This window comes from Ailuropoda melanoleuca, chromosome 9 (genome assembly GCF_002007445.2).
Source record: "Ailuropoda melanoleuca isolate Jingjing chromosome 9, ASM200744v2, whole genome shotgun sequence".
NCBI classification, from domain to species: domain Eukaryota; kingdom Metazoa; phylum Chordata; class Mammalia; order Carnivora; family Ursidae; genus Ailuropoda; species Ailuropoda melanoleuca.
In genome coordinates this window covers 6,311,347-6,324,997 of record NC_048226.1, presented here as the reverse complement: position 1 = coordinate 6,324,997, position 13,651 = coordinate 6,311,347, and the positions used below count along the sequence as shown (strand labels likewise).

Sequence of the window (13,651 nt, the reverse complement as noted above, 5' to 3'; positions counted from 1 at the left end):
AGGAGCCTGATGTGGGGCTCGGATCCCAGAACGCCGGGATCACGCCCTGAGCCGAAGGCAGACGCTTAACCGCTGTGCCACCCAGGCGCCCCAAGAAATGCTGACATTTTAAAGTCACAAACACTTGAGAAGAGGGCTACTCATTTTGTTGGGTGACCTTTTAAACCTCGACAATAAGTTCTAGAGGAATAGCCAAGGTGTCTGTGGATGCCCCATGGAATCCTGCAGATAGATTGCTCTGTGTGGAGAGTTCCTCCTTCTGCCCCAAGCCTTTGAATTTAGGCAGGGTGTAAATTAAAGAGGAACTCCTTACTACTTTTTTTTTTAACATTTCAATATTACAGTATTGTAACATTACATTACAACATTACAATATTACCCTGGTATTTTTTCTAGTATATAGTGCATTTGCATCACATGGACATTTCACATATGCAGATTCAACTCTGTACACCAAGAGAGAGCGAGAGAGGAACATGGGTGTGCACGCACGCATGCGCACTCTCATACGCTACTTCGTCCGTGCTGGCCCCTCAGCAGGCCTACCGCCTCAGGGAAGCACGAGTCCCCACTGGCCTGTGCACCTCTCTGCAAAAGGGAACATCTTGCTGTGTCCTTGCATTGAAACACGTGGTTTTCGTTCCATAGCACAGCCCTGACCTCAAGCCCCCGGTGCCGTCTGTGCTTAGTCCGGCCCAGCCACCTGCCCAGCCCTGGAGGAGAGCCACCTGAGCCCCACTTACTGAGATAGTGTGTTCCTTCCTCAGGGATGTTCAGGGTGATTTGACTGTAGTTGATAGTTTCACCTTTTAACTTGACCAAGCTGTGGGTCCTCACCACACTGCAGTGGAGGAAGGGGTCACTCCTGAACGGTCTCCTTCACCATGACCGTTGTTGTCTTGTACTTGCTGGAGCCCTAGATCTTGGTCTGAGCGTTTGTCCTTTCTCCTGTTTATTGTCGGCTTCTGGCTTGGAAACCCTTATTCATTTTTTCTCAATAAGCAGATCTATATCAGGAATAAATACCAGGGGGGCGCCTGGGTGGCTCAGCCGTTAAGCGTCTGCCATCGGCTCAGGTCGTGATCTCAGGGTCCTGGGATCAAGCCCCACATTGGGCTCCCTGCTTGGCGGGAAGCCTGCTTCTCCCTCTCCCAATCCCCTTGCTTATGTTCCTTCTCTTGCTGTCTCTCTGTCAAATAAATTAAAAAAAAAAAAGGAATAAATACCAGGCCTTGGGGCACGTGGGTGGCTCAGTCAGATGAGCATCCGACTCTAGGTTTCGGCTCAAGTCATGATCCTGGGGTCCTGGGATCAAGCCCCACATCGGGCTCCGTGCTCAGTGCAGAGTCTGCTTGTCTCTCTCCTTCCCCCTCTGCTCTTCCCCTTGCTCACACACTCTCTCTCAAATAAATAAATAAAATCTAAAAAAAACAAAAAAGAAACCAGGGCTTGCCATATTGTTGAAAAGTCCCTGCTTGGCAGTGACCTTAAAAATGGACAACAGAATATGCGTATGTTATTAGATATATTTTTAAAGCTGAAGGCTGGCTGTTGACTAAGATAGGTGAAGTCCCATGTGCTTTGGTTCTAGATAACTCCAATATTTTCAAAGGATGACTAATGGAGTCATAGGAGCCTCTATAATGACAACATCTACTTGTCCTCATCGTGCCTATTTTATCATCCAAGTAATCACTGTGGACACAGTGGGCAAGGACCCAGGTGAAGTCTTAATTCTGCCCTTGGTTTAGCATAGTGACCGGGGCCAAGCCATTAACTCTCTGGCTCCGGGTCCCCATGGAAAATGAGGCTAACAACACCTGCCATTTCACAAACTTTAATCAAAGGCAAATGAGATCACAGACAAAAAAAAAAACTTTGAAAAATTGTGAAGTGTTACAGAGAAATAATATAGCAGTTTAATTTATCACGCTCCATGCTCATAGAAGGAGGTCAATATATTCCTGGTGATCAAGCCACAATTACTACCTCAAACACCCCTGACTTCCTCTGTTCAAGGGCTTAGGGGAACATCCTTAATGAGGGAGAGAGAGGTCCACGTTTCATTCCAGGTGATGTTTCTATGCTGTAGTGAGATTCCAACAGCCTCGGCCTTCGCCTCTGCCTCATTCTTAGGGATCGTTAGAGCATGGTAACTCTTACCTTGCATTCCCTTTGTCTCCATGAAACCATGAGCTCTCTTATTTCCTTCTTATAGAGTAAAAGCAAGACCATTCAGGTGGCCTCCCTGGAGTTCCTCGGCAAGTGGCCTGCCCAGTCACCCTTGCAAAGACCCTGACTGGCTCCTGCATTATAGACCTTCTCTCCTACCCACTCCTTACTCTCCAGCTCATATCATTTTCTTTGTTGGTCCTGAGTCTCTTGCCTTAGTTGGCCCGGGAAGGAGGAACATGCAGGAAAAGAGTGTGAGCTGAGTTACAACCACCTGCACTCCCATCAGGAAAAGTCAGGAGGGGCTGAACCCAAGGACATTTAAAATACAAATATTTTCATCAAAGTTGGGCTAACATTAAATCACTTCAGAGGCTATTTTCTGGAACAAATTCTACTGAGACAATTTGATCCCGTGATGATTTTTTAAAATATGATACAGTCAAATTTTATCTTCATCAGGTTTGTTTTCCATTTAAATTTTTCTACAAAGCTTGGAATCGGTTTTTTGTCCATATTATATGCTATGACTATAGCTTCTGCTGTAGCAAGTTCTCTCATGGCTGTTATTTCCAAGTCCCATTCTCTAAGTTAAATTTTGCAAGTCTAAGTGCTTTTATGAAAACTGGATTCTAATATTTTTTTGAAGACTGGATTCTTTTGTCAATTTTTAGACAGTACTAAATTATACCGCATGCAGTTTTGACTGTTGCCAATTTTATTCCAATTCAATCCTTTCTACCGATAATAGCCATTGTGAAGTGAACAAGACTGATGGTGTGTATTTATTTATCAACAAATTCATTTTTAAAATTGTGATAAATATTAAAAGTAGAGATGGAAATAGAGACAGAGTGGAAGGAAATGGCCTAGAGTCAAAATAGTAGAGATGTTCAATATTGCTAGCATGGCTATAACAATTTAAAAAAAACAAAAACAAAGGTTGGTGAGGATGTGGAAAGATTGGAACCCTCGTGTATTGCTGGTGGGAACGTAAAATTGTGCAGCCACTATGGAAAAAAGTTTGGAGGTTGCACAAAAAGTTAAACATAGAATGACCATATGACCCAGAAATTCTGCTCCTAGATAAACCCAAACGAACTGAAAACAGGTATTCAAACGAAAACTTGTATACAAATGTGCAGGGCAGCACTGTTCACAACAGCCAACAGGTGGAAACAACCTAATGTCCATCAGCTAATGAATGGAAACGGAAAATGTGGTCAGTATGTGCATACGATGAGGTATTATTCAGCCATAGAAAGGGATGAAGTACTGGTCCATCTTACGTCATGGAAAAACCTCAAAAACTTTATGCCAAGTGAAAAATCACAAGACAAAATGTCAGTGATTCCATTTATGTAAAATATCCAGAATATGTAATTCCATAGAGGCGGGAGGCGCGTGAGTGGTTGCCAAGGGCGGGAGGGAGGGCAGAATGAGGAGTGACTGCTTAACACATAGGAGGTCTCTTTTGGGAGCGAAGAAATGTTCTGGAACCAGACAGAGGCAATGATTGTGCAGTATTGTGAATGTACCAAATGCCAGGGAACTGTGCGCTTTAAAATGGTTAATTTCACGTTCTGTGAATTTTACCTCAAAGAAATAATGGGGCAAAATGATGGGTCGCACAAAGTGTGCTACTTTAAGACCAGTAAAGATCATTGCCCAGGAGTCATAAAAACTCTACTTTTCTCTACTTTTCTAGATTTGTCCTTTAAAGGAAACAGCACACACTGTTGTATGTGATAAAGTTTGCTTTCAGAAAGATGGGTGTGAGAGAAAAAAGACCACCTGAGCAAGTGAGGGGCCTGCTTCTGATCGACACCGTGATCGTTACAGTGAAGCAGATGCTTCAAAGTAAATACATTTGGGAATTAACGGGAAACGCTGAGTCGGGACCAACATTGGGAACAAGGACAGAAAGAAGAGACTTTGGAGGAATTAGACGGGAACATGGTGGTTTGAAGAGGGCTGTGGGATATTAGGGGCACTAAAGTAGCCTCTTGAAGCAAAGGCAAGTCTAGTCCCAAACCTCGTGGGGAGCATTTGTCACTTTCTGGCTGCCCAGCATCCATTCTTCATCTTCAGGGGCCCATGTTTCCTCTTGGGGAAGTCCTTCTCTCCCATTGCATGCAGGTAATGCCCCGCCTCCCCAATTCCCTTCTTCGAGACACCCCACTCCTGGGGCTTTGCCTCCTGGGGGGTCCAGCAATTCATATAGGAGCCCCAGTTTCTTTCCTAGAACCTGCCCTCTTCAAGCCTGGTCCTCCAGCCTCTTGTCCATTCGGCGAGCACCCCAGCACAGTCCCTCCTTAAGTTAGTTGGGGTTGCATTGTGTTACTTTAACCCTAGCATCTTGTGTGAAACAAACATAAAATTTTAGCCAAGGAGTAGCTGCTGCTGAGTATCTGGCTCACTGAAAGGGACCCGTGTGCAGGGAGTGGGGGTGGGGGCCCAGTCTCAGATGCCATGTGTGTGCCAGCCCTGTGCCAGTGTGCTAGAGGGCTGCTAGAGAGAAGCAGAGGGAATGACAGCCAAGTCTGGATCCAACTGCTGCAAAGTAGTTTGATGTCAACCAAAGAACCCGGGTCCCATAGGAAAGAATGGATTGGTCACTCACAGATTGGGGGCAGAGATAAGCATTAGTCAACTTTTTTTTTTTCCAGCTTTTTTGTAAACAGCCCAGCCATCATCTGTCCTTGCTGATGTGAACTCCATCTGCCCAAACGCACTGTGTGTGTGTATATGGAGGGACATGGGTGGGAGGGGGGGTTCCTGATTTTCCCTTGTGGGCATTCCCATCAGGCAATTCTGTTAGTATAGCCAGGTATTGCTTACAGATAGGTTCAGAAGATCAGGACATGCTGGCCTCTATATTTTGTTGTGGTCTAGCTTCTTTCTTAGTAACATTCATTTATTTATAACAAGCATTTATTAATCACTGGCCACAGCACAACATTGGACAGACTAGCATATGTGTTAGTACAGAAGACATCGCCTCTGCTTTCAGGGAGCTAGGAGTAAAATATGCCCAGATGCTAACTCTAAGAATAGCTTTTTTAAAAAATGTAGAAATGCATGCAAATTAGTGTAATAAAAACTGAGTATTGCAACGTGAAGCAAGCTATAAAATTTTACTGTAGGACAAAAATACCCGAGTAATAGAGAGATACGACATGTTTTTTAATGGGACAAGTAAAAACTGTAAAGATGTCAATTTTCCCCAAGGTAATATATAAGTTTGGTGTGTTAACAATTAGAAATTCCAAAATTTTCATGGAACAAGCTAATCCTGTAAATCACCTGGAAAATAAAATGCCGAAAATCTGCCAAGAAAATTTTAAGAAAGAAAAGTGAAAATTTGCACTATCCACACTCGAAATAGTCCATAAAGCTGTATTAATTAAGGCAGAGTCATATTGGCACAAGAATAGACAAATAGATCAATGAATCAGAAAATACAGAAAAATATCCAAATATTTAATTGGGAACTTGGTATATATTAAAGATGACAGTTAAAAATCAGTGGGGAAAGGATGAACCATTTACAGTATAAAGTTAATTAGCCAACTGTCAGGAAAAAATGAATTAGATCTTTACGTCCTTTACAAAAATAAGCAGATTTAAGGGTAATACATTTTTTTAAAAAAACTATAGGCGTAATAGAAGGAAATACTGGAGAATATATTTAAAATTGGGTGCTAGAATAGCTCTTTTTAAAACAAAATGCAAAACACAAAGGTTTTAGTAGAAAAACCTAACAAATTTGGGGCACTAGGCTGGTTCAGTTAGAGAAGCGTATGACTCTTGATCTCAGGGTCGTTAGTTCAAGCCCCATGCTGACTTTTAAAAAATTTCTCTTTTTTTAAGAAAAAAAAACTAACAAATATAACTACAAAATATGAATTTATATAAGATAAAATTATACGACAAAATGGGAGAAAAACTTTGCAACATATAATAGAAAATGACATGGTGTAGAGGTGATAAGAACAGTACCTACAAATCAATTGGAAAAAGAGAAAAAATATAACAGGAAAATGGACAAAGGGTTCAGTTTACATAAGAGAAATAGGAATGACCAGTAAACATATGAATCAGGAAGATGCAAATTCAAATAAGAAACTTGTTTTCCACAGATTGGATCCATCTTAAGAAACACAAATTGAAGTTAAATACCCATTTTTTTGCCCATCAAGATGGCCAAAATTTGAAAGATTGACAGTGCTAATTATTGATGAGGGTGAAGAAGACAGGTACTTCCGTGCAAAACTGTTGCAAATTGGTCCATCTGTTTTGGAAGACAGTTTGGTGGTGCTCAGAATTTAAAATACACACAGCGCTCAGTTCTGTGTCTCTAGCCCCCTAGGGGATGCTTCTCCTCGCTGGGTAGTCAAGCCCCGGCTCCCTTAGAGCATGGCTCCAGGTTTCCAAGGAGGTAAAGGCAGAAGCTGCCAGGCTTCTCTCTGAAGGGCCAGACCCAGAGTAAAGCAGATTCCTCCGTGTACACTTTCCAGTATCTCTTAAGTGCTTATATGTTTATTCTATTGTTTTGGTCCATGTTTCCTCCTTGACCCAAACCATATACCTAGTTACACCCATTCTGGTTTTTCATTTTTGTTTTTTCATGTGACCTGTGGATAACTTATATAAACAAATGAAAACACACAGCAAAACTTCGCCACAGTAAATGCTGTCTAAAAATTCGATTTGGTAAATGCTGGTGTTGTGTTATTGTGACGTTCTCTGAAAATGGCATTTTATCGGTAGGTGGTGTCGTCATAAAGTGAAAGATTATGAGACACCCAATGTGCACGACTGACCTCACACTGAAGCAAGAAAGTCCCCAAGTGGTCACGTATTCTCACGCACACATGTGCACACACACGGACACGCGCACACATACACACGCACACACTCAGGATTTTCTCTGAGAATTGTGCTGGGTGGCCTGGAAAGGGGACAGTAACCAAACACCAATCATGCTACAGCCCAATTCACATCACTAGGGTGCATATTATTTTTTCTGTGCCTTCTGAGATGTATGTGGGTCTGCTCTCTGTTCATCCAGCAGTCCTCCCTTCAAGCTCAGTGTGTGGCTTGCCCTGGGGATAGACACAAAGATGGACAAGCCTGGCTCCTGCATATGATGGGGAGGAATGTGCTTGAAAAGAGCCCTCAAATCAATCAGGCCCCCTGGATCCCAGGACGGAGCTATGCACAGGGTGCTTTGCGGGGGGCATAGAGAAAGGGCAGCTCCCCAGCAGCCTGGCTGGAAGGGAGTCTTGAAAGACAGGTAGTAGCTGGGGAGCAGAAAATTGGGTGTGCAAGGAGAAAAGGAGAATATTCCAGGCAGAAGCAACAGCTTGAGCAAAGGCTCTTGGGATAAAAATAGCACAGAAGGAGGCGTGCCTTTTTGGAGTGCAGACGGCCAGTGGCTCAGGTTTATCAGAACTTACCCAGAAGGATGTAAGCGGGCAGAGCATGGCAGGCCTTCTAGGCCAAGTTAGGACCCGTGCAGTGGACGGCAATGGCCGGGCTCACGTGTTTTGTTTTCCCTCCGTTGGCAGGCGGAGGCTGGAGGCCACCTCAGAAAGGTGACATGACCCTGAATCTGGGCAGGGGCGGGGGGCAGCATCAGGATGACCACAGGGGTCATCATCATATGGGAAATCTGGAACTAACCAAGAGAAGAGTTTATTTTATTCTTTTGTCATTTTCTGAGATTATATTGCATTCTGAACAAGATCAGAAGATCATTGTATGAAATTTAATTCATATTTCTCAGCACGTTTCTATTTTAAATTTATATTATAAACAAAATTATCTCTGAATTTTCCTCGGGGAGCAACCAGGAATCTGGTCTCTTGGATCACTTTTCTTCCCCTATGCATGCTTTATTGTCTGAAACCCTTTATAAATGCTGTATCTAAATCTTGTGTAATACTGAGTTGTCCAGTTGATGTTATTTTTATAGGCTTACTCTTTTTGCTGTCATAATCCACTCATCTCTTATAAACGCTCCTGTCTGCTTCCCAAATGCCGTGGCCTCGGCACTAAGATTTGCACCTGTGGTGTCATGCTTGCAAATGGCTTCATGTCCTCAGGTCTTAAAATAATCTTTCTTCTCCACCCCACCCACACAGAGGAAGTTTGTCTGGGAACTGGCTTGCTTAAGGTGATAGCTTCACTTCTCTTAAATTTGTGGAGATTTATTGAATTAGTTAAAAAAAAAAAAGTAAATCTGGTTTAATTTAAAGACAGTTTTTAGGATCAACTGGTATGATAGAAATGATAGGCATGAGTTGGGAAATAGGTTAGGGTAAACCCTTAAGAAAATGCTCACCCCAGGGCACCTGGGCAGCTCAGTCACTTAAGCCTCTGACTCTTGGTTTCGGCTCAGGTCATGATCTCAGGGTCCTGGGATTGAGCCCCACGTCAGGCTCCCCACTCGGCAGGGAGTCCGCTTGTCTCCCTCTCCCCCTACCCCTACTCACTCTCTCTCTCTCAAAATAAATACATCTTTAAAAAAAATCCTCACCACCATGATATAATACAGAGATGAAGGATGGATGTCATTGCCATATTTTATGTTCTATGACTCTAGTTTACATAGAACACAAATCCTGGCCAACCACCAGGCCTGGGCTCAAAGCTGAGCAAGAGAAACCAGTGGCAGTTTCAGGAAGTGGGATCATCCCACACTGTGGTTGTGAACTATAATCATTTCTTAGTTGTAACAGAGTACCTTGTTTTCCCAGTAATTAACTAGTTGGGGATTTTTGCATTTACTCCCAGGGACCAGAGTCACTCCACGTTTTCACAAAGGACGGTTGTTAGGGTGGCGTCATGACTTGCTTTAGCTAACAAGCCTTTATCCTTCATTTAAGCCAACAAATACTTACACTTTCCAGAACGTTCTCCAGAGCATACAGTGCACCCCACAACACCTGCACCAGGCGCTTGTGAGCAGCAAGTTTGGTTAACAGGGGAACCACTGTAGCTGGGGCCGGTCTTGTTCGGGGAAGGCACAGAAGTGAGCATTTAGTGAGTGTAGGCAGTGTGCTAGCTATTTTATATACATTAGCTCATTTGATAATGAGGCTGACTCTGTCACGTAGCATGTGTTCAAGATGTATTAGTTGCTTTCTTTTTCATCTACATTACAGAAATAACTCATATTGAATTACTTAATACTGTAAATTTGAAATCCCGTCTGTATAAGCATGTCCCAGTGATTTCTAAAGCTAATCTGATACAGGATGTATTAGTAAATGGGGGAAGGAGGTCAATCATGTCATGGATGTAAGGCAAAGAAAATCCTACATTTACGCTTAGTATACAGAACTTGTCAGGAAAAGAACTTAAATAGGTTGAAAGACATTTGCACAAAAATTTTTCCACGCGTCGTTGAGGGAGTGTGGCGGAAATTGACCTCTCCTCTCCTGCTTTCTTAGATACATTCCACCGTTGATCTGGGGGAAAAGTGGACACATCCAAACAGCCTTGTATGGAAAGATGGGAAGAGTGAGGTCGCCACACCCCTACGGGCACCGCAAGTTCATCACCATGTCCGACGGAGCCACTTCGACCTTTGACCTCTTCGAGCCCTTGGCAGAGCACTGTGTTGGAGGTGAGCTAGTGTAGGTCTACGATGGGGCCACGACAGGAAAGGGAACACTGGGCAGTGAGGGAGCACGGTGTCCACACTCGTGCCACCCACTCAGCATCACACCCGGGGGCTGGGAGGACCCCGCTGCGGTACCTCCCTCAGGGGCAGCCCGCAAGGATTTGCGCTATCACGTGCTTGCCAGTCATCAGGTTGGGCCCCTCAGACAGCATTGCTGGACGCAGTTGTCAGTCCTCTCGTGAAATACAGAAGCTCAGTGTAAGGGGCTGAGGGAGCACGGGGAGCCCAGGCCCCTCAGGACCAGGCCTCAGGTTTGATGACAGCAATAGAAGCCAGACTCTGCTAAGTGCTTTGTGGACACTGTTAACTCAGTTAAGCCTTAGAGCAACCCCAAGAGGTCAGTGCCTTATTATCCCCACTGTACCGATGAAGAAGCTGAAACTCAGAGATGCAGGATAAGCTGGTCTTGTTTGTTGGGTAATAGCAGATTGCAGAGGCTCTCTGGCACTCTCTGCATAGGTTGTCGTGGGCAAAAAGACACATTCGGGTCCGGTTATGCAGGGGTCTGGGATACCTGTCTGTCAGAAAGCACTCCGACTGCTGTCGCTGCTGGAATTCGGCGTTGCTCTGTTCAGCCCCCATAGTGAGCAGCCGTTATAGAGAGCTTCGCAGGGAGGACTCACGAGCGAGTGGAGTTGGGGTGGTGGTTAGGATGACTGCTGCTCCTAGCAGAGGAGGTTATGTCTTTTCAGTTTTGTAGTATGCAAACCTAGGTTTGGGGGTTTCTGTGGGGTTTTTTAGAAGATTTTATCTATTTATTCAGAGAAAGAGAGAGAGCAAACATGCACAAATGGGGGGGGCAGAAGAGAGAAAATCCCAAGCAGCCTCCCCACTGAGCGTGGGGCCCAATGCGGGGCTCGATCTCACAACCCTGAGATCATGACCTGAGCTGAAATCAAGAGTCAGACACCCAACAGACTGAGCCACCCAGGCGCCCAAGGCACCTTGGTTTTTACAGGAGCTCGGTAACTACTTGGGAGGAAATTCCAGAAAACCTGTTGTACCTTTCAGTTCTTTGCAGTAACCAGCCCTGCTGACGAGCTAGTGAGGGTTTAGCTGATGTTTCCTTTGTCCAGAACACTCATCCCCAGACCCTCCACGGCTGCCTCCTCCTCGTCATTCAGGTCTCAACTCAGATGTCACCTCCTCAGAGGGACAGCCCCTGCCTCCCTTCACTAGTGTTCCCTTCCCAGTAAATCCAGCACACCTTCCTGCCTTGTCCTTCAGAGTACCCGCCACTCCCTCAGCAGGGAATTCATGGTCGTGATAGAAAATGCAAAAGGTACCTTTAAGCTATACGGAGAAAGTAGAAGTCTCTCTTCCACTCCTACTCCCCACCCCCGCTCCTCCCCAGGGGTACCAACCGTTAGGTTTCTCATGTATGATTCCAGAGCTAGGGGATATGTTTCTAAACATAGATATCTTTTTTCCCTCCATGCAAACGGCAGCATATCATAACCTTTTATGCACTTTGCATTTTTTTTTCCACTTAATACACATTGGAGAGCTCACTCAATCAGTACATGTAAAGATGTCTCTCATTATGTTTAAGGGCTACATAACATTTCATTACTTGGCTGTGCAATAATTTATTTAACCAGACGTCTGATTCTGGGCATTTAGCTTGTGTTCATTCTTTAGCCATTATCACCTCTGCTGTACGTATCTTGTTCTGTGTTTGTACAGGTGTATCTGTAGGCAAATACCTGGAAGTAAAATTCCTCGATCAAAGAAGTCTGTGCAAACACTACCTTGTATTTTTCTATTCATTCGTCCCATCATTCATACAGAAATTAAGACTCAGTTTTGGAAACTTGTACGGAAGTATGGCAGAGTAATTTTATATCTGCTAAATCTAATAAAAAATTGAGATTTGAATTGTTTTCATTTCATCTTTCTAGTAATTAATTTTTATCACATTTTTCAAAATGAGCTGTCCATGATCAGGAATTTTAACAACTGACTCTTCACCATAAATAGTTTGAGAATCACTGATCGGGACAACTCCAGCTAGAAGGGAAGACGATTCTTCCCAGAGAACTGAGTGAAAAGATGTATGTCAGGTTCCCTTCTACTGTTTTCTAAGCCAGTGATGTGTAATCGTGGCCATTTATCATCACTATTCATGGGATATGTCGGGATCTCTTTCTTCACCCTGTAGATGACGTGACCATGGTCATCTGCCCTGGAATTGCCAATCACAGCGAGAAGCAGTACATCCGCACCTTTGTCGACTATGCCCAGAAAAATGGCTATCGGTGCGCCGTGCTCAACCACCTGGGCGCCTTGCCCAACATAGAGCTGACCTCACCGCGCATGTTCACCTACGGTAAGTCCCGGCGCGGCCAAGTGGGATCCCCCTTATTGTTCTCGCTGCAAGTGTGCTGCTACTTCTGTCGTGCTGTACCTTTCTGAGTTCAGAATTGATGCCCGTCTGGAGAGGCAGTGGGACACGTGGTTATACCAGCAGCCAGTGTGGACTGGGCACTTATGATGCCATGCATCACATGGGCACCCGAGCCACCCCCAGCTCATCCCTCTCCTAGAGACAGGCAGTGGAAGTCGCAGGAGCAGGGCTTCCCCGAGGCCCCCTGCTGGTAGGTAGGTGTCAGAGCAGGGCCAGGAGCCCCATAGCCCATGCCCTGCACTCCTGTGCCATCCTGACGCCCATCCCTCAGGACCCTTGTGACTGGCGGGAAAGGGTTGGAGTGAGGCACATGCATGTCTGTGGGAAGGGAATCTGGCACATCAACAACTCATTGGATTCCAAGTTCCTTGAAGAGAGGAACTGGATCTTATATTGAGGCAAATGCTTGCCTTTAATTGAAGTCCTGTGTTAGCTAAGGCTCTGTCTTCCAGACTGCCCGCTCTTGATCTTATTTAAATCTCCCTTCATATTATAGATGCTCACATAAATAATAAACACATAAAATATGTGTTTGAATACGCACAAACACTGGGATTGTTTATAACCAAATAAATTATTACGCGTTTTAATGGGAAACAACTGAAAATTGCATCTGTGATCTCACCATAACTATAATTTTCTATTTGTTTATCTTCCCATTCTTTCATCTGTGTATACCTTGTTTTTATTTAGGTGCGGTCACAGTGTGTATATCTGTGGTGACTTAATTTAAATAATCTTACATTCACTAAGATAAAGGTGCGTAGTCATTACGTTTAATCTTCTTAAGAGCCACGTTGCTGTTATTACTCCGTTATTGTTTATCTAACCATTCCTCTTTGTAGTCCATTTAGCTTATTTAGAGTTTTTCAGCATTTTAAATAATGATGGTATAAATATCTTTTGCACAGAATTTGTTTTTCTCTTTAATGACTACTTGGGGCTGAATTTCCAGGACTAGAAAATTTCAGAGTCGACGTTTTGTATGCCTATTTGTATACTGTCAGATTGTCCTCCAGCAAGGTTGTTCTGGTTTGTGCTGCTACTGGCGATGCGTAGGGCGCGGGTAGGGAAGCGTGAGCGGGGACACCTGCTTTGTGCCAGCCTGGCTGCCCCGTGCCCTGCTGCTTCTCTGCATTCACTCCCACGACTAAAGACACCATGTTACAGACTCTTCTGTTCAACAGCTTGGTCGGTGGCCTGAAGATATAGGTGAAGATCCAGATTTACAGATAACTCAGATATAGGAGAATAGTGAGCATGTGGGAGACAGGGCTGGATCCAAAAGGCAGAATCTTACAAAAATGAAAACAGCAGGGAATGATTATAAGGTCCTGTGCTTGGATATAAAAATCCGTCTGCACGAGTTGAAGGTGGCG

General features: G+C 44.3%; 1 protein-coding gene across 1 annotated transcript in view; it reads left to right on the top strand.

Annotated features, from left to right (window-relative positions):
* ABHD2 (abhydrolase domain containing 2, acylglycerol lipase) overlaps window positions 1–13,651 on the top strand; it is a 98,734-nt gene that overhangs the window by 48,513 nt on the left and 36,570 nt on the right. Inside the window, exons 4-5 of the mRNA XM_002919557.4 lie at window positions 9,633–9,808; window positions 12,027–12,194. Coding sequence (XP_002919603.1) covers window positions 9,633–9,808; window positions 12,027–12,194 — 344 coding nt within the window. The remainder of the gene's footprint in view (window positions 1–9,632; window positions 9,809–12,026; window positions 12,195–13,651) is intronic.